Source organism: Caloenas nicobarica, chromosome 15 (genome assembly GCF_036013445.1).
Source record: "Caloenas nicobarica isolate bCalNic1 chromosome 15, bCalNic1.hap1, whole genome shotgun sequence".
In the NCBI taxonomy this organism is placed as follows: domain Eukaryota; kingdom Metazoa; phylum Chordata; class Aves; order Columbiformes; family Columbidae; genus Caloenas; species Caloenas nicobarica.
In genome coordinates, this window is record NC_088259.1 from 16,868,426 (window position 1) to 16,896,238 (window position 27,813).

At 43.0% G+C, this 27,813-nt stretch overlaps 1 protein-coding gene across 2 annotated transcripts in view; it reads left to right on the plus strand.

The window, feature by feature from the left end:
• PREX1 (phosphatidylinositol-3,4,5-trisphosphate dependent Rac exchange factor 1) overlaps positions 1-27,813 on the plus strand; it is a 150,303-nt gene that overhangs the window by 62,150 nt on the left and 60,340 nt on the right. For both annotated transcript variants that reach the window (XM_065645538.1, XM_065645540.1), the window contains exons 3-6: positions 4,274-4,396; positions 9,746-9,850; positions 12,463-12,564; positions 24,215-24,376. In XM_065645538.1, the coding sequence (XP_065501610.1) occupies positions 4,274-4,396; positions 9,746-9,850; positions 12,463-12,564; positions 24,215-24,376 (492 nt within the window). The remainder of the gene's footprint in view (positions 1-4,273; positions 4,397-9,745; positions 9,851-12,462; positions 12,565-24,214; positions 24,377-27,813) is intronic.

Consider the following 27,813-nt stretch of genomic DNA (forward strand, 5'->3'; position numbering starts at 1 on the left):
TAGGGAAAATGATATATAATGAAAGGATAGATTCAGGGGTATGAATATCAAATATCCTCATGTCACATTGATGCTTATTATTAAACTGGTTCCCTAAGGAAAAGGGGCTCGTGTTGACAGTTTATCTGTCAATCTGTTTGCCCATTCATGTAGCTGTCATCTTCCAGCAATTTTTCATCCCACCAGCTAATTTCAGTAAAACTTGACAGCAGTGTGGTGTTGTCAGAGATACTAACTTTTGGCAAGATTTGCGAAATGGTGGGTAGAGGACAGAGAGGCCTTTTCATTTCAGTGTCCGAGAGGAAAGGCAGGGAATGCACAGCCCTTGTCTATTTTGCTTGACAGTATTCAGTTAGCCAGCTTGCATCTACTGTCTTTTGCAGATCTGAAATTGATAGAGCTTATGAGAAGGAGGCAGGAATATTCCTTTGTGTTCCAGTGCGAAGGAATATGGGTTCTTATGGAAGATCCTTGCATGAGGAGGTTCCTGAATGAGTTTTGCACTGGAAAGCAATATGCAATAAAGAACATAGAGCTGTGAAGTACTTCTTTTTCTAGTGCCTATGGTCACAGGAGGACTTGTCATTGGTTATTTTTATCAATACAAGCAACACTTTCTTTTGGTATCCTGTCTTAAAAACTCTCCTTGTACACATATGCATGTGAAACCAAAACCCTCTTTGTACACATATGCAAGTGAAACCTGATGATCAGTGGGACAGGGTGCAGTTTCTTTGCCATTAGTCCTAACTTATTGGGCTTGTATTTGATCCTGTAGCTCCTAAATACTCAGTAACTTTGCCCTTTACAGGGCACAGCAATAGCAGGTGTGTCGCAGCAGGCAGTGCTGCTGCGGCTGGCGTGCATTTCCCCGCGACTGATTCCCCCGTTTCACATACTGGTATTACTGAACGCATGGAGATCCTGCAGGGCTCTCGCCCCCGTTTTTGCTGTTCATTCTGCAGACCAGCAATACTGTAGTATCGACTGGCTGGCATCAGCAAGATGGCTTGGCAACTTGGGAGCTAAGCCTCTCGCTGTCTTCAGTTTTGGGAGTCTCCGCTTCCCAGAAACTCACCATCTAGAGTCTGAAGTAAGTTTGGGGGTGACTGAAGAAAAATTAGACAAGTGATTAGTGACAGTAGATCTCATGTGTAAAAAGTAATCTCTGCATGGGAAATACTCTTAAACAGCCATTTGCTAATTTGATGAACAGCCACAGATGTTGATGGAAGTTATTATTCTATCATTATTCATATATCATCAAAATGAATAATAATTATGGCTGCCGCATAATTGGACGCAATGCCCGTAAAGGCTGTGGAGAAGCAGCCGTATTTTCTCTGCTGATTTGAATGTATTTGTATTTGAAGTTTCATCAGAGTCCTCTGGGGAAGTACCACTTCATTTTTGTGCTATTCTTGAAGTGCCTGGGGGGTCTTTTTGAGGCCACTGTGAGACCTCACTTACTACTACAGTATTCAGCTTTCAGTAACTGAGCTTCTTGTCAGTAATAAAGGGCCTACGCCTATTGCTGGTGAAATAGAACCACAAAGGCACAGTTTTCCTGATCAGAGGCAATATTTTCTCCCCCTCCTGTCCCCTTTCCTCCCCTTCCCCAAATCATTTCATTATCTTTCTGGCAGTTGAAAGATATTTGTTCGTTCTTTCCTCCTTCTTTCTTCCTCCTTACAGGCAGAGGCAGGACAAGCAAGGTGGCGTTGGGATGTCTGATAAATCGTCCTGCTAATGTTATGTATCTTGAGTCACCAGAGAGCTGTAAGGTGGCTGGCAGCAGCAAGGACGGTAGCAGAGACTGCATAAATTGTTTGGCAGCTTATGTAAGGAGAAGCCTGTCTTTTCCTCTCTTTCTTCATGCAGCAGATATGTCTAGAGGAAAATACAGGGTATTCTGGCAATCACTCTCCTCTGAGCAAAAGGAGAAAATGCTTTTTAGGATAGTTTGAGTTATTGCTCCCAGTATTATTTTTGCAGGTTTCTCCTGCAGCTGGCACTGAACACTGGAGATTTCAGTAATCTTTGGCCACTGTATCTCCTTCCAGAAAGGCCACGTCGAGTCCTGTGCCAGGCGCAGGTTTTACAAGTACTGCAGTGACTAACAGCTGCAGCAACTTCATTAAAAAATGTTTTTAGTTTATTTGCTGCCTCATGTGGGAATAACTCAATTGATATGTTAAAATTATGTTACATTCACAGCAGGGCACTGATGTCATTTTACTGGTACAGTAGATTGAAGGCAGTACAAGTTGAGGGTGCACACAAGCTGCCAGACACAGATCCTTGCATGAGGCTTATAAATGGTAACTATATATTAGATATAGAAACATATGCAGTCAGGGTCTCTCTGCGGCTTTGATTTCCAGTGACTCTTCTTATCTGCAAATTCTGCTGCAAGCAGAGCTCTACTGACCACCGCAGAATTCATTAGGTTACACAGATATTCCTTGGATCAAAAAATACCCCCTGAAGACTGCCCCTGAAGGATAAAATCATCCCTGACAGATGTTTTCCTCTTCCTCGTTAATCCCCTTTTGGCACAGCTTCTGGCAAAGCCATGCAGACAGAGGCCACCGTGTCATCACATCGGTTTCAGCCTGTGACAGAACCATTGCATGTTCTGCTTGAATTAGCACGGGAAGTTTTCTGGAAGCAATCCAACAGGCCGGGCTTTCTGTCCTTTATTTTGGTTCAGCCCATCAGTGCAAATTCAGTGTAGTGGAATGTTTTAGTTTATTCGGAGCTAGAAAGGAGCTATGAGGCGCTAGTGTGCATTAATGATGGTGCGTACTGCCACAGCTCAGCGTTCCTGGAGTGGGAGGGGGGCAAAGACAAGGGAAGGTGCAACAGGCTCTGGCAGGAGGGGTTTGAATAACAGAGGGTACGGACTTGAACCTGGGCACGTGCAGAGAGGAAGGGTCCTTGAATTCCTGATCTTGTCTACCCCTACAGAACCAGAGAGAAACTGGTTTTAAACCAGGAATTGAAGTATCATTCCTGTCTTTAATGATTAGACTTAATTTACAGATTATTGTTTTTCTAAATTACTGTCACGTCACCAGTCACAGGCTGAATCAGTGTGACACCTGGTGAATGAATTCTGCTGCATGAAGTTGCAAAGCTTAGTGCTGCGGTAAGGCGCTTTGGGGAGCGTTGGAAGGCGTTCGGCTCGATGGCCTCCTGCACCAAATGCTGGAGAGATGAGGGGCTGGCTCGGCCAGGCTGCAGCCTCGCGGTGCGGACGAGTCTCACCCCCTGTGGGCAAGACCCAGGGCACTGCTTCCACGTGCAAGGCGGTTTGACTGTACTGCAGACCTTCTCTTTGCAAGTGTCGTAGTTAAAGTAAAGTGATAGAAAATGGTATCTGGAGTCACCGCAGACTCCGGGGTTTACTGTGCCCGTTCAGACTTCCCTCCAGTGGCTGTCAGTACTGATGGCTGTGTCACCGTGGGTCGGCACTTCTCCCCGCTGCGTAGGTAGCATTCCATCTCCTATATGTGTATTCACATTTTCTTTTCATATTTTTTTTTGAAAATGATTGAGACTTATAAAACTTAGGTGTTTGTAACAGCTTTCACCCTGGCGGTTTATTCTCCTTAGCACGTGTATATCACTAGGGATCATTTAGCTGCAAGACTGCACTATTACCTTTTAGTACATGTCTAAACCAGGGGCCTCTATCCCAATGCAAGCACCTTTTACAACCACGGAGATCAGTGAAAGAGAACTTTAAAATCCTGCCTGTGTGGTTTGCAAGTGTTTTACACTGTTCTGTACTCCTGTCAGTGAAATGCTAGATGCACCTGGCAGAGATTTGGTCCTTATCTACAGATACATCTTTGTGTGTGATAGTTTTAGGTCCCTTTCTTCCAGAAAGTGATTTCTAATGCACGGGAAGGAAAGGCAAATTCCATCCTGCTTCTATCTCCTGCAAAGTGAGTTCGGTCCTTGTGATTCCATTCACCTAGTTGGTCTCATAAAATCTTCTCTAGACTTGAGAGAGGTTGCTCACATTCATCATGCTCAGGTATCTGGAAAGATAACCTTCATTTACAGCAGGTGCTTCGGCAGCAATAAAGATTTCTGTGGGGGGCCAGGAAGAGGGAAATGCAGTGTAATTCACTCTGTGAGTCCCTATCCATGTTTTAGATCCTATCACAGCAAGTCCAGAGCCACAGTATTTTGGTGCTGCTACTTCAACAAAACGCTCTCAGATATATTAACAGCTTGCAATGGTTTTCTCTTTTTATTTCAGATCTTATTTTCGAACATTGAAGACATTCTTGGTGTTCACAAGGAGTTCCTGGCTGCCCTGGAATTTTGTTTACAACCAGAACCTCAGTCTCAGCATGAACTGGGAAATGTTTTCTTAAAGTTTGTAAGTACAATGACTTAACGCTATCTGAAAATGCAGTTTCCTGTCATAAGCTCCCATGTCTCTTAGCTAGCCCTAATCTCCAAGGCTTGTGGCAATACTATGACAATGTGTGTCTCCTATGAAAGTTGTAGGTAGGGTGGGAAAAATCTTGTGAATGAGGTTAGAACAATGGAAACCACATCAAACTCAGCTAAACAACGAGATATTTTTAGACACTCTTCATTTTTCCCATTGATTATTTTTTTGCATTTTTTTCTCATGCAGCCAATCACATTCGATTGCCAAGAATTTGTCCGCTTTGATTCCAAGTGTTTCAAAAAAGCAGCACAGTTTCGAGTAAACGAATAATTTTTGTGTGCATTTTAAATTAAAAAAAATTGAAACCCTCAAAGATCAAAATGAAAACCAAAGGGCAATACCTCATTTAGAGCAGTTAGTGTCTATGCATACGTTTATCCTTTAGTAGATGGAAGGCAGTGTGAGATGGCTTATCTTGCTGAAACGCAGCACAAGTTACAACATGCAGCCTTTTGCCATGAAATAAATGAGTACCTGCATTCTGTAGCTAAAAAGTAAATAAGATCTGGCTTTTGGACTCATAACGCTAGCTCAAGAATGCCAAATACAAAATGTGAAGGAGTTGCATGATACAAATTCACTCTGCCAGTTCCAGGTTGTTTAGAACATTTCCCGAGTTATTTTAGTGCCACCGGATGCTGTGCCTGAGCTGTGTTCTTTGCTCTCCTGCCCATCCACAGTAGGATCAGGTGTGCCAGCCTGACCCGCTCAGATCGGCACTGCCGGGTGACCCAGGGAAGCACAGACCCGTACTAAGGATTATGCAGTTGCAGTTTATGATCCTGCTGTTGCTTCTCTCATGGTAATTTGTTTCTTACACTGTGAAGCTCTTCCTGTGGTAGATTTTTGTTTTGTCTTTAACTTGGCCTGATTTTCAGTCATGGATGTGTGCCGTCCACTGACTACTGTGTATATAGAGCGTATTGTATATGCAAGATCAGTTATTATATACACCTAGTTACAAGCTGGACTCGTTTATATGCAAAGTTACCTAATTTACATCTGTAGTAATTTGAAGTTGTGCATTTTTTCACTTGGAGCAGCCCTCTTGAGAGATATAAAAATGAGAAAGCACGTACAGAGTAGCCATTTCTTCAAATTCTTATTAACTGCATTAAGCCACAGGCCAACTTCCTATCAAAATATATGCTATTATGCTTTCATAATCAAAATTCCTGCTTTCATCCAGTTTGAGTGAACAGCAATTATACAGCCATTCATTACTCATAGAGCTTTACCAACTACCCCCAAGCTCCCTCATGCTTAATTTTCATTTATGCTGTGATAATTATTAAAATAATGTCGGAAAGTGTTATATTGAGACCATGCGCAAGAATCATGTCAAATGTGAGGACTGACTGTAAGCTGCTGGAAAACATACGGGTGAACTTAGTTAAAGCCCTGAATACCCAATAGAATCATTGCCTACAAACAAGATGTGCTGTACTAATATATTAATATTCATTAGCAAGGGTATCAAAATTAAATGACTTTTGAGTAATGCTGTCAAATTGTCTACTGTGTTTCAGAGTGGCACTGAATAACTAGAAATATTAAGATCCTGTCATTTGACTGGATTCAAGCCTAGTATATGTAATCATTCGTAGTGTTTTCTTGCATGTGAACATATAAGTTTTTAAACTTTATTACTGTTAAATCTAATAGCTCTGCAACATTCCTTATTTATAAAGCACGCAACAATAGAGGAATTATGAGACTATAATGCATGTGGATGAGTGCTGGTGAGAATTTGTCTTCTGATAGAGGCAGTTTGGCTGAGATCAGTTTCCTCTAATCTATGTCTACGTAGGCCTGACTGTTTTTGTGGTTTACCTTGGCCGAGAAGAGCCTTGCTCAACACCGGTCCACTGATGACACCGCTTACAGTTGTTGTGAACCTCTAGGATCAGTCGATCCATTTATAATGATGCTAGGACGTTCTCCCCTGCATCTCCAGCTCGGAAGGGTTCATATCTCAAGTAACACCTGAAGCAAGCCAGCAGATTTTGCAAGGGTTCCCAAAGAGCAATCGCTGCACATTGACTTTTTAAAAATATTCTAAAAGGTGATGAAATGCACTTGCTCTGATATTCAGGTGTGAAGAATTGTTTTACTCCAGAAGACAGACATTGTTTGCCTTAGTGTACTCAATTGGATGTGATGATCAGGAGAAGTTAATTGTCTTATGCTACGTGCTAGGATTTCTTACGGAGTTGTAGTTCAGTATGGCCATAACAAACAGTAAAGAACATACTTAAACTTTTGTTCAAAATGGAATCTGCAGCCTCAAACAAAATGGCAGGTAGAACAAGTCTTCAACATCCAAGAGAGCTTATAGCCTGAACTTAGAATAATGGCACCTCATCAGCACAGGCTGCTTTGTGCAGGCCAGGAGCATGTACGACTGTCTGCGGAGCGGAAGGGCAGAGAACTGGCAGGTGCTTTGTTTCTGATATTGCCATATTGCTCAAGCTTTGGTGACGTACTAGCTAGAAAGCTGTTTGAGGGAAAAGTGTTTTCTGCTCTTTTTTTAGGAGCAATGTTGCATGAGTGATCAGGTTTACTGTTATGTCATCAGGGATCTTGTTTTGTTGAGAATTAAATCTTCTGGTTTGTTTAGGTTTTTCATATTGACAAAATTGGTTTCAGCCTGTTTTGAAACAAGAAAATGCCATGCTTATTAAAAACATCCAACTCAAGTCGTTACAGTTTTCCAAATGACTTATTTGTTTTTTCTAGACAAAATTATTTTCAAATTTGCACTAATTTCTGGGCAGTCCTAATGCACCCAAAGTGACATATTTGGAGAATAAGCTATTGGTTAAAGATTTTTTTTTAACCGAACTTAGAACAGTATAGATTTGGTTTTGTCACCAAAATCAGAAGGTCTAGCTGTGTATCCAGTAGATTTGCTGAGTAAGAAGGTGCCATTTTTATGCATTCACATCTCTGACCATAATTGCATTTTAATGTAGAGTAACTAACTGCAGGTTCAGAATTCCTGGGCTAACATCTGTAATTATGTAACTGATAATTTCCTCACCAAGGGATGGGAGAGTCCAGGACTGAATGTCACCCAGAGAGGAAATTAAACACTTCAGACACTGAGTAATTTAAAGCATAGTTCTCATATTTGTGGGTCTCATGCACGAAAGACAGCTGGAAAAGACTTGATGAAAGCACTCTGTGTGTGTAACTATTGTACTGACTCGAGCTTTAGCAAAGGGGTTTTGTCATGATCTATATATAACCCCCAAAACTGCAGGCGCTCCAAGCTGCAGTCAGAAACCTGAGCAGTGACATTTTGTGTGCGTTGGGGTAACGGATGCTGTTGTGCTAATGGTTACTATTTTTAGTTTCCAGCGTGCTGCTTGTGTGCATCCAGGGACTTGAGCAGTGGTGAGAGGAGGAAACGCAGGAGAGACTCAGATATCTGTCTTCTCATGCTGTAACTCTCCAGTTTTTATGGTTTAAAACAATCCCATGCTTCTCAATTGCCTCTTTGCTATTGTGCTATGGACCCAGCCCTGCCTTTTCCTGCATCTGGTGGTCAGAAGCTTTTGTTTCTTTTCAGCTTCCCAGTATTAAACTCCAGTACTAATATGAACAGCTGTAGATAAAGGATAAAAGTCTCCAACATCTGCATTCCAGCTCTTTACACCATATTCTTTGTTTTGTACCATTGTTGTTTTGTTTGGACATACATCTATTTATTCTCAATTCTTCCTTGGAAGTGCAAGGAGGAGAAAAAAATTCCATCGCATCAGTGATAAACCAAACCCCAAAGCATTTTCAGTCTCTGAGAGTGTACATCTAGCCATCGAGCATCTGACCAGAATGTTAAATTCTCTTTAATATTAACGCAATTTCTTTTCCATTTGACAGTAGTGAAGGGAATGCCCAGAGAGTGCAGCTGTATTCCCATGGATTCATGTTAATTAACTCCTTCAGCTGGCAGTAGTTTTTTGTTTGAGCCACTGTGAGCTGTCTTAACAGTAGCTGGATGCTGCAGAGATCTTCAGCTCACACAGGAAGCTCCAGATCTCTGAAGAGTCCTACGAATCCAAGCAAAACTCCCCAAAAATTAACTTCCTGGTTGTAGGGAGATGAAAATGTTCAGACAGAATGTTTGCAGACCAGGATCCTAAATGGAAAATGAATGATGGGAATGCCACAGCAAACTCTGGAGGGCGTTGTCTACGTGGCGTGGTGCCCTGAGATGCCAGCTCTGGAAGGCCTCCCATATTACCCCTGGCAGAGGGCCACGCTAACGCATCCAAATTACTTTTGATATGCAAAGCAGCTTGTCTGAGTACCTCTGCATGGCACTGCCTTGTGGCAGAGAAGCCACTCTGAACCAGGAAAGGAATGACTCTTGTGAGGAGCACCCAAAAATGATGGGTCTTTTTGGCTTCCGAATCATTTAACCTGGCTAAAGCACTGTCTTTGATTCTGGAGATGAGTAAAGCAGAACTTGGTGCTGCCAGCAGACCCGTGTTTATTAACAGGCAATTTCATTCCACTGCATGTGCTGGTGGGTGTTTCATGTTCCAGTGTAAGTACCTCAATCTAGCTGCGAAGTTACCTTTCCCTTCCTTTAATTTCTGTAATATCTTTGCTATTTTGTGTGTATTTGATGAAATTCTTCCGTTTAGGGAAACTGTTACGGACAGCTGACCCAGTGTTTAGTGTTGCATTGAAATATCTGTTTCAGAACACAAAGTGAACCAGGCAACTCACTGGGGTATCCCCTCAGCCCTGAAAGACAGGGGATTTCCAGCTGGCTTTGTGTTACAGTTCCTTCCAGGTCTCAGAACTTCTTCCAGGCCCTTGTTCTTCACAGCCACCTCTGTCTCTTCCTCCTGCAGGAGGGGTCAGCACAGCTCAGAAATGTCAGGCCCCTTGCTCCTGGCTTTAGTCTGCTCCTCGCTACTCTGCTGGAGTACCCTGACACATGCGAGTGTGCCTGAGATAGCAAAATCCATTCTTGCAGCAAAAAATACATTACTTCAGTGATACACTAAGAAGAAAAGTTCTGGAAGACTCTGTGCTCAGAAAGCTAATGTTTACTTCAAACAGAGTAAGTTATAAATCAGTGGAACACCTCTATACATTATTCACATTAGAAGAGTATCACACGCTTCATGTAAACTGCAACCCTAAAGCCACTCTGAGTGCACACCCCTTTGTAAAGAATTCAATATCAGACTGTGACAAAATAGTCATTCCAGTTTTGTCTGAGTCAACAAGTTCCTATGTTTTTCCTTCCAGAAAGACAAATTCTTTGTGTACGAGGAGTACTGTAGCAATCACGAGAAAGCACTCAGACTGCTGATGGAATTGAACAAGATCCCAACAGTGAGAACATTCCTCCTGGTAAGCACCTTTTCTAGCACTCTTGACTTAATGGTCTGACTTTGCACTGTACTCAGAACTCTTCAGTATCTCAGGAACGCTGGGCATTTTGCAGACATTACCCATTGCAGGTATGCAGCACTCAGTTTGGATGGGTATTGAAATCACTGGTGCATTCAGGCACAGAACTGAGTACAGCTCTGGTATGAGTAATTTCAGTGGAAATAGGGAAGGATTTTTTGGTTTTAAGAAGCAACAGAAAATTTGAGTAAAGATGTGATAAGAGTAATGCAATACGTCAGCAGCAGGGCTGTGACTAGTTCCCAGTGGATCTGATTCCCTGCTCAATTCCCTGACCAATTCACCATCTGCCAGCCCACCAGAAAAATGTGGCCTGCTTCTGACACCCTTTTCCCCATGAGTCCAGTTGTGGGCAAGAAATGTAGCCTGGATGAATTGTTTTGACTGCGTCATTGCAGCGTGTATCAAAAATGACCCAACTCCCCATGACATATTAGTGCCTGTGTTGAGAGGGACTGTGGCATACAGCTGTGAAATGCCTCTCCAGAGGCTGTGCTGAGAGGAGCAAGGCACTGCAGACAGTGCCTTCTGCCCAACATTTCTTATTATTCTTTTTTTTTTCTTCTATGTTTCTCCTCCCAGCCTTTACCTCAATTCTGCTTGATTTTTGGGTGTCTTGTTTTTGGGGCCATGGATGCATGGCATTTGGAATGGGATTGGCAGGTAATGAGAGTCTGGTTCAGCACATCAGCTTTTTTTTTTTAGTAAACGCTATGAGGTAAAAGAAAGCCTGTCTTTTTGCAAAGGCCATGGTTTTCTTGTTTCTTTTCTGCCAAAGGCCTGCTCGCTCTTAATATAGTACAGCAAAAGAAAACTTCTTCATGAGTGTCTGTCACAAGCAGGGCCAGAGCATTCCTTTAGCCACAAAATACAGGCCGTGGAGGGAGCAGCAGGGGAAAGCACTCGTGCTACTGGGTAGTCAGAATCTCTTTGTCACGTCGGAGTTTTAGTGAACCTTGTTAAACCATTAGTTTGGGTCACTAAATGACACTTCCCTTGTTCGTGAGTTCCTGTGGTTGCTTCTCTTGGGAGAAACTAATGAGAAAGAGGAGAGATGAGGGCATGTAAACGCCATCCTTCCCAACAGTCAGTGTTCTCCGCTTCCACTGGGTTGGCAAAAGCCTCTGTCTGTGTTACCGGCAGCAGCTGGCAAACTGATTACGAGGCACATAAAAGATGTCCCGCTGTCTGCTGTGGCTTGCTGCAGCACCTGAATCCAAGAGACTCTTAAAATAGCAGTAAATGTGGGAGGAGAGGCAACTCTGAAGTGTTTACTCTGCTATGGCGGCTGCAGTTTGCTTCCAGGCCTCTCTCCTCTCCACTGCCTCCTCAAGCCAGCACTGCAATGCCACCATGCAGAGAAAGCTGTGTTCAAATACAAAGCTTTGCTTGTGAGGATAGATTTGGCCCGATTGCCCCCTCACAGCTGCTGAAATATAGAATGTGGGAATGTGTTTGAAAAATCAGTAAGTGTTAAAGGGCAGTTTTGAGCCCAGAGCTAGAGAGAGGGCTGAAAGAAGAGATGGGAAGGACTGAATCACTCGAGACTTGGAAAATTGGACAGCGAGCATTGTGAGCTGGTAGCCAACGCCACAGATCTAGAATAGCCTGGGGAAGGGTTATTTTACAGATGATTGTCTGTAAAAATACCGGTTAGGACTAATGAGATTTATGTATTATGTCGATGAACATTCCTTGAAGAGGAGCATTGTTGAACTACAGCCAAAAACCCACTAGATTTCAGTGTGTCTGAGGCACAGCACACATTTCACAGGGGAAAATGTTACCAGTGATGCCCCAAAGCAAGCACACCTTGGCCAAACTGAATTTAAACTTTCTCTTCTGTTGGCAGGACAGGTTTGCAACTGGGCTGATTTCTGGAGCAAAGTTGTCCAGATTCATGGTCGAACGTAGGAATGTAGGCTTAGTTTATCTGAAATAGATTCGAAGTCTGTCTGAGTCCATTACGTGTCTGTGGCAGCAGCCAATACCAGAAAATCTTCAGGGAAACGTCAAAAAAGTTTACAGTAGGTCAGAATTTGTTTGTCACACAGAGATTTGAGGTTATCGTGACAAAATAAGGACAGATCAAGGACTGTAGTTTTTTTTGGACTACAGTTAATTATGTGATTACTAGTTAGAGTTTATTTTAGCCTTCAAGAGTTTTCTGGACCAACAGTGCAATCTTTGCATAGTGAATGAAGACAAATGGTCGTATCAATTGTGCGGGTGGGCTGGATTCTTTTAGGTAATGGTGCATCTAGGTTTGCTGATCGTCATTGGACTGTTACAACATTTTTTGAGTCACGAGCTGTGTAGTACCTTTTAAACAGCCAGTGTTATCCACAGCAGTTGTTCTGCTGCTGATGAATGAAGAACTTTGCAGGCTTGATGGCTGCATTTCAGTGGTGAATGAAGTCCCATTTCCTGTATCTTAGGTGTGGCAAAGTGCTTTCTGACCATAATATGTCTTATAGGAATACAAAATAATGTCAAAGAGTTTCTGAATGCTTTGTGTCTGAGGTAACATTTGTTTCCTTTTTTGATTACAGGGTTGCATGCTTTTGGGAGGTAGAAAGACGACAGACATTCCACTAGAGGGTTATCTGCTGACTCCAATTCAGAGAATTTGCAAATATCCACTTCTGCTTAAGGTAAACCAAAGGAAGTATTTCTCCAGATCATTGTTTTATTCTTGGAGTGATTCTGTGATTTTTTTAGCCCTGACTTTTGCTGCCACTACTACCTTCCTGCTTTGCACTTCTGAAAGCAAGATCCTCTCTGAAGAAAATTGCTTTTTATGGGTACAGTCAGAAAGCTGGCTGATGCTGACAGGCTGCTAAATCTTGTAACAGTGTGGGTAGACCAGACAGAGCAACTTACTGGCTAATGCCTTTTGACTTCAGTTCTCTTCAGAAGTTTACTAAGGCTTCTGAGTGCTATTTTAGCCACTTCCTGAAAAGCTGTGTTCGGATAGAATTGTATCAGCATTCTGAGGACTGGCTGCTTCTGAGGACTCTAAATGGGATACTTCTTTCATCATGAGGTCTCTAGCTTGAGTGTGTTCAGGTCAGTAATGATCAAAATCCTGTATCATCTGACAGCTGTTTGTCAGCTTGTTTGAAAACTGTTGGGTTGTCTCAGATGAGTTCCCAATGGACGTGTGTCATTGCAGAAATGACTACTGCAATTGGCACTAATTGGCCCCCTTGCTAGTATTCTTCCTGTAGGAGCTAAAGAATAAAAGACCTAAAAAGAGCTAATTTGCCTCTCATCCCTCCATGTCAGGGCTGGGTCACTTGCCTGGTGGGGACAAGGAGAGGGAAAAGGAGAAAGCAGCTTCTGGGAGAGCTGGCATCACCACTGGCCTCGCAGCTGCTCTGTGGCTGACAGCCATCCGTCATCAGTGATGTCAGGCTCTTTCTCAATCACAGTGATGTTACATTTACTAAAAGAAAAATAATTAATAAAAAATATAGGAAGAAATTGCCTCATATTTTGAAAGAGTTGTGGAAGAAAGCAAGAATTCCATGGTGAGCTGGTGCTCTTGGTCACAGGCTGACCACATGAGTCAACTGTATGTCATGTAGAGCCATTGCAGTGCTGTGTCCGTACATCCAGTATGAATGTTTTCATCCAGTTTTCATAGGTACAAGCTGGTTAGCTCAATACCAATCTGTTGTTCCATTTGAAATTGTTTATTTCATCTGATAAATGTTTACATCATTTCTTGCCATCCCATAGGAGCTTTCAGAGCTGGATTTTCAAAATCTGCCTTTCCTACAGATAGAATCGTTCTGTTGTCTGTGCAGCTGCACGTGAACCCCTCTTACAGCAGACATTCACGCATGGTTCCTGATGGGCTTAGCTACTGGGATTTATCAGTACGGTCAATCTATCCTTAACTCCACTTACAGTTTGAACAAAGAAAAACATTTAGCAGGTAGCAGGAGAAGCTGATGTGCGAGACTGCTACAAACGTTTCTTCCGCAGTATTAATAATAGTCAATACAGAGCAAGGATGCCTAGATCAGGAAAGCAACGTAAGCAGCTCCAGCTCTGATTTATCTTCAGAGAGGAGTGGTTATGTAGAGATAATTGGAAACCTAATGATGCCTCAGTTTAAGTCCCTGGTGTTTATTTGGGGTTAGTGTGGGGAGCATTTGGTGCCCATTCCATCTGTGGATCCCCACGGTTCCTGTGAGAAACATCCACGTGCACAGAAAGGGAATTCCTGTGGCGTCCGACATGGTAAACAGACCAGGGGATGTAGGGACCTTAAGCTGTGCATTCCTGATCAAGTATTTTAATAATGTTTATATTTTCTTGTTTTCACTCTGTGGTGTGTTCTGTGATTGTTATCCAGCTCTGTGTTCAAGGCTGAAAATCAGAGATTGTTTTGATTCCTTACAGAGATCCCTTTTCTATTTTTCAAGAAAATTCAACCAGAGGTAATAGTGGCTGAGTTGTTACTTTTGAACTGATCTCTGCGTTTGTGCTGTTACTAAACAAGGAAGTGTTCATCTCCTGCAGATTTCCTGCTGTGGTTGCCCTTTGTATGTAGGAAGTCATTAATGGGTACAGAGCCTGAGGACCAGGTTCCTTCATCTATTTATTCCATTCTGGAGACATCTTAGTCCAGCGAGAGTGGTCAATACCTGGGTTACCCTTGCTATGCTTGTCAACAAGTGATCTTTAGCCAGTTTTATCCCAATGCCTGTGTTTTGATAAGCTCGAAGCAGCTCTGAAGTTAGTGTGGTTTCACGTACCAGGTCTGAGCACTCAATATGTGGCCCACCAGTCATCTCTGAAGCAGTTTGGGGATCTCAGCTGTAAGCCATGCACGTGGCTGCCTTTGAGAACTCCCTACATTCCTTCTGCACCTCAGTCCTGCCTCTTTTTCTCTTCTTAGTATGACTTGATTGCTGAACCAGCTGTTGCTAAATAGACCTGCTTAATTTCTAAGCTTTTTGGAAAACGTAATTGTGAATGGTATCCAAAATTATCAGTTTGGATAATCTGTAGACTTTTCATCTACTGGCAGAAGCTTGGCATGCAAATTAAAAATCTCTATTCTGTTTTAAAAGTTATTCAAAATGTTAGAATGGCAGAACCTGCCGATACTTCGAAGTTCCCAGAAATCTCAGGGGTTTTGCTCCAGCGCCGTGAGGATGCTGACTACAGAAGCACACCTAAAAAACCACACACCTTTGATTGCAAGGTAGTAGCAGCATCGACGCAATGACATTTTGCTGTTCTTCAGTTTAAATTTTCCCACTCTTCCATACCATTCTAGGGCAGGTCTTTCGGAAAGTACGGGGTTCTGTTTCAGGGATTGGAAGAGTTATGAATGGATCAGTTTATCTTGCTTTTCTTTAAGCATTCATTTTACAAGGGGTTAGTAAACAAAATAATAGAACAAAATAGATTTTTCTAAACCATAATTCAAATCTTTCCAAATTCAATGGCAACTGAAGTTGTTGGGCCCTGGGGATCAAATATTGACCCATGGAAATAAAGTGACGGTTTCCAGTTCCTCACATGTGTACAGCTGTGGAAAGGCACACTGGCACAAACCTCGCCGCTTCAAAAGCCAAAGCCAAGACCAGCAAGGCTAAGGCTCAAACAGCGTTTCTCGCTTTCAAGCCACAGTGGGGTGGAATGAAGATAAATTTGTCCTCTGACGCCAGCACTGTACCTGCCTCTGGGCTGGGGACTCCAGCGTCCGGACCATTGCATTCCATTTTTCTATGGATTTCTTTTTGTATACAAATGACACACACGTGATATAAATCACACGCTGTTCACTACTTGAAACTTCCTGGACAGGAAATAAAAGTTTTAAGAAAAAGCTGAGGGGAATTTCATTTTGGTCAGGCAGCCAATCTGGCTCAGTCAGCGGATGATGCCTTTACTAGGGACTGTTCAGCTCAGAAAATACCTGTGATCCTTAAGTGTTGTTGGTGCTGATTCTCTAAGGTAGGGAATTTGTTGGGAATAAATTGTATCCCATTCACAACTTGTTTGATACTTGCTAGTACGAAATCACCAGTGGACACAAATGTTTCAGACATGGGAACAGCCAAGGGAAAATACAGGCTGGTTCTCTTAGTGCTGACCAGGAAAATACAACTCTTCAACTGATTTAAGAAAAATAAAATAGAAGATTTAAAAATAGCACAACCCTCAAAGCGTTTTCTCTCCCTTTGCTACTAAACTTCAGTTACTGCTCCTGAAATAGCTGGTTTGTACTCATGGGGATTGGATCTTATTTTATCTAATTCCCAGAGCAAACAGATACTATTGTATTCTAACTGATTAGAAAAGTCATAGACCAGAGCTATCCTACTTTCCTCTTTTACTTTGTTTTTAGCAAAAGTTTGTGAACATCCAGGTTTTCTGGTAACTTTGGTGTGACTTTATTATAGCGTAAGTATTTACTATAGCTAAGTAGTTAGGTTTGATAAAGATACTATGAACACAAGTTAGTCAGACTTGTCTGTGTTTGAAAGTCAACCTAAATAGTAGGGTAGGAAACAAATTTAAAATACTATAACTATTTTTTTATTAATACCATATGTGAGTATTCTTCAGAGTAATAGGACCTAGCATGGAGTTAATTTGAGTTACTTAATTAGGAATAATATACTGGAATATCTCCAAGTGCAGCTATTCTCTAAGCATATACAAACAGTAATTTCCAATATAAAGTATGGCATCCTGTGACTTGATCCTATGTTTTCTCATCCTCTGATGAACATATTTGGGTTTTTGAACTAACAAATGATGGAGGCAAAACAGTGATTTAAATGTTGGTGAATGATAAATTTCAATTTTACTTGTAGTTTCCATTTTTTGTGAACCAAACATTGCAGCTTTGACGTGGCTGACTGTAAACAGGTTTGGGTGGTGGTAGTGGTGGGTTTTTAAACTGTTTTTAGTTTTAGTTGTTTTCTATGGACATCTGTCTAATTTGCAAGCCTTATATATGGTTTGAAGGATGGGACTCAAACCTGGCCATGGTGTTTCATAGTCTTTGTGCAAATAAAGAAGTAATGATATTAATATTTTTATTTCCCTAATACAGCTTTTGTCTACTTCAGATAGCATGCAAGAAAATTAGCACAGAATTTGTTGGTTAGTAAATTACTTTTACGTACAGTCCAAAACCTCCCTAGTGTGACTTCCATTTCTTTCTCTTGCTCTCAAACTTCAGCAAATGATTTAAAGTCTATTGGGGATGCAGGAGTTCTGAATATTTGTTAGCAGTGAGCTTAATTATTAGAAAGCAGCTTGGAGTAGCCTCGAAGAGAACCAACCGGTGCTCGCTGTGATGGGCATTATGGTTTGGCAGGAAGAAGCAGACGCAAACACATGCACAGACCTTGAGACCAGATACTGCGTGAGCAACTTAAAACTCCGGTGTGTGGCTGTACCCGGGGAAGCTTGCCGAGTAAATATTTCTAGCAGAACGTTTTGGATTAAGGTAGCTCTGTCTCACCGGCAATAATTGTGTGTCTCTATTAATTAGTGTGAACTGTACTACTTCAGAGTAGAAGCAGCTGTTGTGTAAGCCAATCTCTGAACAAAAATAGCCTTTTTCCCTTCATAAAGAGCATTTATGTCAGCAAGAAGAAAACCCTGGGGGAGTGGTGATCATGAGTTAATCACACCACTGGGGGTGGGATTCGGAGCAGTCCTCTCTGCCTCCTTCCTCCCAGCACAAGGAATGTGCAGCACGTGATGCTGCACCGAGGGCTCCTGAGAGCCAGCGCGTGTCCCAGGGCTCGTTTCTTGTTCGATGTCTGTTCTCCTAAGGAATTGCTCAGGCTCCAGCCAGAAATGCACATTCCACCTCTGATCCTTTAGAAAGATCTCATAACGCACACAGCTCCATGGAGAATTTAGGGCAGTAATTACGTATTGCTTCACGTGAAGGAAGACTCGGTGGCCCTGGGAGGGAAAGAAAACCTGGATGCAAAAAGCTGAGTGGTCAGATTCAGAATCCTCTTGAAAGGACAAGCCCAACAGGGCGGCGCTCCCAGGGCCGCGGGAATGCGGTGCCTGGACTCGGAAAGGGAGCGATGGGGAGCGCGGGCTGTGCACGGAGAGCGGGGTGGAAAGAGGTTAACTCACTGGCTCCGCTCTTCTCCATCTCCATTCCCCTCACAGCTGCTTAAGGTACAGAACCTTCTAATTGGCCATAATTGAATATATTTAATCTTTCAGGTTTGGTGTTTTGGTTCCCACCACCCCAGGCCCCCCCCCCAAAAGCGGTGTTGCTGACGTTGCCTGGTTGAAATCCAGCTCTATTAAAAGTTATCTATATCCTACAGAGTTGTAAGGAACACTGCCAATTTATAAATTACACTTCTGTCTTCCACGCTTTTTGCATAGAATCACAAATAACTGGGAATATTTATGAAACTGGAAACATGTTTTTGTTACATTTTAATTTAGCATGTCATAGATTCGATGGCACATTAAGTATAATCTGTTTTACTGATTTATCGTGGCTTGTCTAGTCTTCACCCTGTGGAAACATTGACATAAATCACAAATTTTAAAAATATACAGAATATAAAAACCTGGCATGATTGGCAGGTCACAGAGCCAGGTGTAACATTTATTTTCTGGTTAGTTTAAGTGGAAAATAAATTTTAATACAAGCAAATATTAAGAACTGTAAAATACAAATAGAAAACTCCTGGAAACATTTATATTCACAGAAAAGTGGGGTTTTTTGTTTGTTTGTGGTTTTTTGGGTTTTTTTAAACCCCACATTTTGGAGCTGAACTGTTTATTAACACAACTTTTTGAACTGATAAGTAAAGAAATATGTTGTCTCTGTTATCTCTGTAATCCTGAGCTCTTCAGTAAGTAACCAGCGGATGTATCTCTGGCTCTGAAACTGTATTGTATGCATGCAATGGTTTCTAGTGCAAAGCGTGACATCCTGGCAAGCAATGATTTGCACCAGTCAGTGCACAATATTTGCATTCATTGCGCAAAATCCATGGTGAGCCATGTCTGAGTGTCCCCAGGAGGATAAAGATAGGAGGAAGGAATTTCTAAAATATAGACACTTGTAAATTTCCGCTGCAAAACATGTGTTCAGTTGTCAGTTTTGAGTACACAAAGAATCATTTTTGTGCAGCAAGGGATGACACGGGGAAGGATGACAGAGGCTTCTCTTTAAAAAAAGATCATTTGAGCAGAATAACATCCTTTTTTCTACGAAATAGTAAAATCACACTTACATTTAAAAACCCTCTAGTTTCCTCTGCCTGCCTACATCGTTTGCTCATCAACCCTCCTCTCACCTTTTTACACCTTCCTGTGTAATGTTCTTGTTGCTGAGTTCTCTCCTCGTAGGTTTTTTTGTTTCCTTGCTTTTTGGGGACTTAAGCAGAATTAGCGAATAGACAAATGTATGAGCAGCTGATATGTCTTACATGATTCAGTTCTTATATTTAGATTCTATCATGTTTAGAACTCTTCTAGCCTTAAGCTATTTAAAGCTGCATCTGCGATTGAAATACTTCAGTTGGAAATCCTTTTACTGCACTGCATGATCAAAACCTGGCATTTCTGAGTAGATCGGATGGAAATGGACACTGCTGCTGGATGTAGATGTCTTGTGGTGTGCTGTTACTCCCTTTGTAAAACGGATTGTGCTGTGTGTAGGTGTTGCGAGTGGCGCGACCTCAATCTTTGCAGCTATGAAAGAGGAGTGAAATAAAAGGAAAATTCTGTGCCCAGAGGACAGAGTTCTTGTGTCTTAGTTCTTTAAAGAGCAGAGGGGTTTTTTTTCCCCAGCTGATGATACAGAACACCTTTGCAATTTTTTTTTTTGTTAAGAGAGAAAAGTCAGAGCATAATGGTGAAGATGATAGAGGCTGTGAAAAATACCAGCTTTTCTGGTCTCCACTGCTGGTTAGTCTGAAGGATTAACAAGTCTGTAGCTAGAAGGTAGATGTGTTTTATGAATCGGTTTAAGAAACTCTTTGCAAGGAATAGTTTTCTGCAAGTGTCAGCAAACTCATTTCCTGACCTTACTAGTGCACAAGTCGCAATGCGTTCGTCATTCCAGAGGACAACATAAACGAGCTTTATGGAGGACAAGACAGTCGTACCCAAGGTTTGCCATCTGGTCTGTCTCTCAACTGCCTTTCAAAATGTTGTCAAATGCTCTCAGAGTTTACACATCATAAATCTGTCACTAAAATGAATAAGCACCCAGGGCTCCCTGGCTGTGTGTCAGAAGCGCCAGGCTCGGCTCTGCCGGGGCACGGCAGCGCAAGGCAGCACAGCAGCGCAGAGCAGCGCAGGGCAGCGCAGCAGCACAGCAGCGCAGGGCAGTGCAGGGCAGCGCAGGGCAGCACAGCAGCGCAGAGCAGTGCAGGGCAGCGCAGCAGCACAGCAGCGCAGGGCAGTGCAGGGCAGCGCAGGGCAGCACAGCAGTGCAGCAGCACAGCAGCGCAGAGCAGTGCAGGGCAGCGCAGGGCAGCACAGCAGCACAGAGCAGTGCAGGGCAGCACAGGGCAGCGCAGCAGCGCAGAGCAGCGTAGGGCAGCGCAGCAGCACAGAGCAGTGCAGGGCAGCGCAGCAGCGCAGGGCAGCACAGCAGCAGAGCAGCGCAGGGCAGCGCAGAGCAGTGCAAGGCAGCGCAGCAGCACAGCAGCGTAGGGCAGCGCAGCAGCACAGCAGCGCAGAGCAGTGCAGGGCAGCGCAGCAGCGCAGGGCAGCGCAGCAGCAGAGCAGCGCAGGGCAGCGCAGAGCAGCGCAAGGCAGCGCAGCAGCACAGCAGCGTAGGGCAGCGCAGCAGCACAGCAGTGCAGAGCAGCACAGGGCAGCACGGCTCTTCCTCCCGCGGCTGCAGACTTGGCAGCCGTGGCACAAGTTCTCTGACCGTCTGTGCTGCTTACGCTGCCGAGGCGCCGTGCAGCGCCCTCCCCGTCTTCCGCAGCTCCTCGGCTGCTGCTGGGCAGCAGTGCCGGCAGCTGGCGGGAGCGGGAAGGCGCTGCCTTCACTGCAGCACAGGACTGCTGGGAAGGAAGAGTTCTTTCTCTGTGTCTTGGTGATATTTCAGAAAGGGATGTTTAGACAGTGCTGGCGTACACATGTCTGTTTCCAGAGCAGTGCGGGTGACACTTGACCTTCATCGATTTTTAATGAGAGTCTTGTAGCGAACGTTCTGCACTCTGTTTCAGAAGCATGGAGCAGAGGCTGGTGTCACCAAGGTGCAACACCTCTCCTGCCTTTTCTTTTTGAACACTTAATTTACTTGGTCTCATCTTCAGTAAAAGTAGGGTGAAAACTTCCGTAGGGGATTTCATTTGTGATATAAACTGACATTTGTAGCAGCCACCCTCTTTTTCCTGTGCATGTGTTACTCACTCAGTAAATCAACCAAGAGTTTTAGGTCATTAACTCCTCTCTCTTAAAGGGATTCCCAGCTGTCAGCACATTACTCATCTCCTCTGTCGCCCATCTGACAAGAGCCATCATCAATCTCCATTTGTAATTTTCTGAGAAGAGGAACTGTAGCTATGAGTAAATTCTCAAAATACCAAATCTATGCAAGGAATGGAATAGATACATTTCATTGGACAAACATCACCTTCCATTGCCATATTTTGATTTTCCTGAGGTCTGCCTCTTGCGTGACTTAAAGGAGTCTCAGTGGCCAAGTAGTTTAATATCAAGATGTAGATTTGACTTTAAAGCATTCTGCAAAACTGAGAAGTCAATAAATAAATAATTACAGTACTTTGCACTTCTGTAACACTGGGTCTCAAGATGGTCTTGTTTCAACCAGTGCGAGGAAGCAGAAGGCGAGCACTGGGAGGGTCTGTGCAAGAGCAGAAACAAACCTGTCCTACTTTTAACTCTAGCTTCCTGCTTTCAAATATGCCGTTCAATTTTGCTGGTATCTGAGCACCTCACAGTCTGACTATTTGTTCTGCAGTTATCCCTCCTAGTAGAAAAGTACAGCTGGGTAGGCACAAACCTGCCACATGCTGAAGGTGACTTCTGCCTAAAGGACTTTGTAGAGCAGATCTATGAATCCACACCAGGACAGAGAAAGCTCCTTGATTTAGCAGCTCAGAGTGTCTGGTGTAGGAAAATGGTTGGATTAGCAGCTAATATAGTTACTATAAGTTAATGCAAGCTTCAGCAGAACTTGAACTTCAGCCCATATCCCTCCACTTTCTGACAGGCCATGCAACTTGAGCCTGAAAGTGCCACTTAATTGGATCTAGAGATTGTGTGTGGATTTAAGTCAGCTTAGGAGCAGTGCTTGCGTTACAGGTGGTGCGACCAGCTGGGCCAAGGCAAGCTCCAGGAATACCCAGTATTGTACCTGAACTCAGAGCGTGTCAGCACCAGGCAAGACAGCATCACACGTGCTGGCTTTAAATTAGTGCCAGTATGGCAAAATTTTGTGCAGCAAAGAGACACTTGCTTAGGTTAACGTGCTGATGTGGAGAAGCAAAAGACAAATCAGACCACAGATTGAGCCTATTTGGCGCCCATGACAGGCATTTGGGGATTGCAATCACTTATCTTGGATGAACAGCAACCATAACAGGCTCTTTGCCCTCAGCTGTGGGGACTATGGATTGAAGCAACGTAGCTCTGTTCAGACCACAGTGCTGTGCAGGCGTGCTGCCTATGTTCAAACTCATTCTTGTGTGTCACGCAAAATTTTGCAATTCAGCAGCAGTTTGCCATTTAAACACAGGACTTTAAAACAAACAAATAACATGTTGAGGCAAAACAGAACATGGTGAGAAAGTTCAATATTCTAGGCAATCTAAAAATGTGGGTCTTAAACACCGTATTATGTATCAAGATGAAATTACCAGCCTTAGTTAGGGTTTCTTTAATGTATTTTTATCCAGTTGTGGCTGACTATAAAATACTGTTGGTTTAAAAAAATGATTAATTTTGAGTTGACAGTGGTTACCTCTTTTGCCAAACTGGTTAATATTGTCAGGTCCCAAGTTTTCCCCCTGCGGTTTTTCAATGGGCGGCGTTTAACTGGGCTCTTGTGCGTTGAATCAAGTGAATTTAGGAACTCCTTCAGAGCAGACACATCGTTCATCTCTACGGTAATCTCTGCAGTCTAAACATGTGCCCCAGCCTCTTAAACATAATCTGGGGAAGAGTCCCTGCTAAACTCCTGCTGCTCTCTTGGCCTTTCTCTTTCCCAGTTGAGCATATTTGCCTTTTGGGGAATCCTCTCCACTTGCCACAGGCCTGTCTTGGAGGCTAAAACACTAACCCGAGTGCCAGGAAGTCTTGATTCTGCAAATTCCTTGCTGTTGGACAAGTTACTTACTCTTCTGTAAATGAATTTCCTACTTCATAATGTGATTACTACACTTCCTGACACACAAACCGTGGAACAGCTCTGGCTAGTGACTTTCCCTGCGGTTTCTGGACACGCAGGCTCAGCACACGCGGAGCGGTAGGTGCGTCTCCACATTGGCCGGCTGCTGGCTGCCCACCCAGCCCCTCGCTCACTCCTCCTCTTTGACAGGGTGGGAGAGAAAATAGAATAAAAAATGCTTGTGGATCAAGATAAAAGACAGGCAGATCACTTATTAATTATCATCACAGGCAAAACAGACTCATCTTGATTTATTGCCATTTAAAATATATTGGATGGTGAGAAACAAAACCACCTTCTCCCCAGCCCCTACTCTTATCCCCAGGCTCAGCTTCACTCCTGCATTCCCAAATCCTCAACTTTCCCCCCAGCCCTGAGTGGTGCAGGGCTATGAGGAATGGGGGACGCACTCAGTGTCATCCTCATGCTTTTCTGTGCTCCAGCGTGAGCTCTCCTTGAGCTGTCATTATTCAGGATGATCCTGGTCACGCGTGGGTCCTTCATGGGCTGCCGTTCCTATCAGGAGAACCTGGTCCTGCGTTGGGCTTGCCACCTGCCACAGATCCATCAGGAGATATCCCCCTGCTGCAGTATGCTTTTTATATAATCTCTTAAGTTATTTGGCTTTGGTTCACACTAGAAGCAAACATATGTGACAGGACAAAATATATTGAGCTCTCTTAATTTGGCTTGTTTAACATGTGTGATTGCTTCATTTATTTAGCAGCATTCATATAAAACAGCAACCCTGCACAAATAGAGAACAGCATCTTACAGTAACATGCCCAAAACTTCTCTTTAATTTTGTAGTGATTTTGGCATTTTCCTATGGGATTGCACACTAATGTTTGAGCCTTTCAATGAGCCACTTCTAAGTTTACGTTGCTTTGCTTTTTTTTTTTAAGGAATTAGCTAAGAGGACTCCCTCTAAGCATCCTGATCACCCGGCTGTCCAGAATGCGTTGCAGGCAATGAAGACGGTCTGCACAAATATCAACGAGACCAAGAGACAGATGGAGAAACTGGAAGCCCTTGAGCAGTTGCAGTCCCACATTGAAGGATGGGAGGTATGATGGAGGACTAGCAAGCTCCCCGGGGGCAGTTTGCTACACAGATTAATGGGCTGAAGTTTGGTGACTAATACTGTGGACAGGGATGTCTGTGTTTTGTGTGATCTGTAAATGCTTTTGAAGGGGTGGATGGCATCACTCTGACAGCTTTAGAATTTAGTGTTTATTTTGGGTATGCAGGCTTCTGCTAAATTGTAGCAGAACAAACGGATTATGAAAGAAATAAAGGTTTTAGAGCTAGAATGGACTGTAATTTCAAGTAGGCAGACCTCATCTGAAAGACAAGTAAGTCTAGAAGATAAAATCAGGACTGGTCTAAATAACAGAAGTTTCTCTTTCCATTTCTACAAGCCTTTAGTTTTTCTGAGACCTTTAAAATTTAGCTCAGCTTCATACAGATTTCTTGTATAAAAGATAAAGGTTGGGTTAGCAAGCATCAGATTAGGAAGTAACTGGTTTATTTGTGTTCGCTCCTGTTAAGTTACTCATGGATGGTTTTATCAGTAGGTGGATCTGTGTGGGTAGGAGCATTTACTATGGAAGGGAGAAAAATAGGAGAGGGAGAAAACCAGTATGTGAAGCTTGGGGGAAGAGGAAATCTGGGAAAAGAGCCACTCAGTAGAAATACTGGGACGTCGGGATGGTGTGCAAAGGGTTGGCAGGTTATCTGGTGATGGCTTGAGTTGAGGCCCTTGGATCAGTGGCGCTGGAAGCCTCTGGGAGGTGCCCCGCGGGGAGTCAGTGGTGCTAAATGGTCTCACGGAGAGACTGGCGTCGGCGTTTTGCGAGACTGACATTTGAACTGTTGAGGCTGATCGCTGCCAGCTGAGGATTTCTTAGCTGAGGACATTTTCTTAGAGGTCATGTAAACTTTCTCATGTTTGGACTCTTGGGTGCTCTCCATAACGCCCTTTTGGGTTGTTTTTTATCTTTCATGTATGTTTTAAACCTTGATCATTTTTTCCCTGAAGGATGTTCTTGGCATCCAGCTAAAGACGTGAGAACAACCCAGATCTCCAGCTGTGTATGTTTTGGATAGTAAGCTCAGCAAACAAAGTTTTGTATAGCAAGACTTCTAGAAGCAGTTAAAACCATTTCAGGTTCAATGCAACTCAAGGGTCATCTAGGCAAGAGGCACGGTTTGAACTCTGGAGCCTGAAGCATGACTCTTAAAGTGTCTATGATGCTATAAATGAAGCAGTATATAAACTTACTGGGTTTTTTTAGGATTTAACTTATCTACAGCAACATTCCAGGGCTGAAAACCCTTCCAGATCTGTTTATGTGCACTGTTTTGTAACACAGTCACCTAGGTCACTCAGCTCAAGATTTCAAGGAGTGTTTTGCCCTCCCAGTAAGCTGAGGAACATTTCTAAGTTATTCCAGTGCTGTACTAAAAGGAAGAAAACTGGCTTTATACATTGCAGATACAGGCCAATGCTCAACAGCATGGCCTTTTTCTCTTCTGTATATGTAAAGGAGTTTGAAATTGATGGACAATTTCTTATCTTCACAGTGATAACAGTCTAGACTCTAGAGCAAAGTGCTGTATTTGTAAATAGCTGGTATTAGTTCTTTCAGATGTATTTTGCAGTTATTCCTAATAAGAAAGCCTCCTAACTCCTGTCTATGAAGAGATGAAATTGCTGAATTAAATGAATTTTTAGGTTAACAATGCAGTGCTATAAACTACAGAGCTGGCTATAAGCTACAGGAGGAGGTCTGTAAGGCAAATTTATGGCTATTTTTAGCTTATCTGATGGCAAATTCTTCTATGAAATAGAAAATTTTCTTTTTCCGTGAGCATGTATGTAGATTCTGAAACACTGGTACCCTGTATATACAATTATATACCACACGTACTAATTCAAAAAGGCCTGCAGCTTCCAACTGTTTTAATCCAAGGCATCAAAATTGTCAAAAAGAAGTGAAGATCAGCTTACTTATGACCACGCGCTTTACAATTATAAGGGATGTAGCGTTAACCTAGGGAGTGTGCAAGCAGCCCAGCATGAAGTTTGGCGTTCATTTGTTCACATAATCTGGAACAGGCTACACCTCGTCTAGTGCTTCTGTTTAATCGAACCAGCAGTTTCACTGGTTTCTATGACTTTGCACTTCCAGCTGTCCCCATGGGCCTTGCCCAGTCTGATCTTCACCCTATTGCCATTAGTGCCACCCTCAATACTGCCAACACAAGGAACGACATAACAGGGTTTTGCTTCTGCAGTGCCTCCTCTTCTTGCTCTTGAGAGTCATCTGTAACTTCACTAAGAGCAGTGGTTGTTTTTCAGAGCGTTTTCCTCAGTGCAGCATTTTTTTCTTCAACATCACCCACGAATCTGCGTGCTCCTCTCTAGTACAACCGTCACGGCCACTGTCGTACCCTGAGCGTCGTCCTGTCAGTCTCTTCCTGAGACAGATCATGGTGAGGGGACACGATAACATAGGCCAAGTCTGGGAAGCCGCTGATGGCCTGCAACTTAATCACAGGTCTGTTCATCAAAATGAACTCTGCTCAGATTCATTCTTTTGGAACGCACAGAGTCCTTATAGGTCTATGTTATGGATTAGTTTCAGGCAGGTCAATTTAATTCTGGTTAATTCTTCTGGGAAACAAAGATTAGTTCAAAAAAGGGGGAAAGAAAAGTAGAGGAAGCATGAGAAGACCAGTTTTTGTATAGGATGTTTTTGCTTGCTTAGTGAAGAACAAGTTAATATGCTGTTTGTTTTAACTATGTGTTGATTTTTCTGTGGGGAGAGCTCCTCCTCACAATTATTTTTACTGAACAATTGCTACATATCTCCAAATTCTCCCAGTCTGAAATGCATAGGGAAGCAAAACCCCCACCATAAAACAGCGGGAGTTGTAAAATATGCGTTAGTACTTAAGCAGATCAATCATTTTATAATTGGCTGTAATCTGCAGTTCCACTAGCTATGATGTTTTCTTTTGCTTTTTTTTTTCTTCCCCCCTGCAGCTTGGTCCCACTTAGAAAGGTGAGAAATCCTGTGTTATCTCTAAAAGCATCAAACAGATATTCCTGCTCTCTTTCTTACTGTTGACAAACCTCTCAAATCAGTATAAATGGGGAGTAGTTAGGTCAACAGCAAACAGGAAATGCATCAACAGTGTTTAGATACCATCACGATACGTCTGATGGAAAAATAAAGATTCTTAGATTTTAAGGCAAGAAGCAACTGTTGCAATCATTTGCTTTCACTTCCTGCAAAAATAGGCCAGATGACTTTACCCAGTGATTCCTGTGTCGATAAAAGATTGACTCCAGTTACTGATGTCACTGTCCTTTTTGCTTTTGCTGTATCTGAGTATCTTTTGGAAAATTCAGTACCTGATGTTGGGCTGCTCTGAAGGCTGGATTTCCGCATGGGCAAACCACCCGAGGAGCATGTTTTTCTGTTGTACAGTCAGT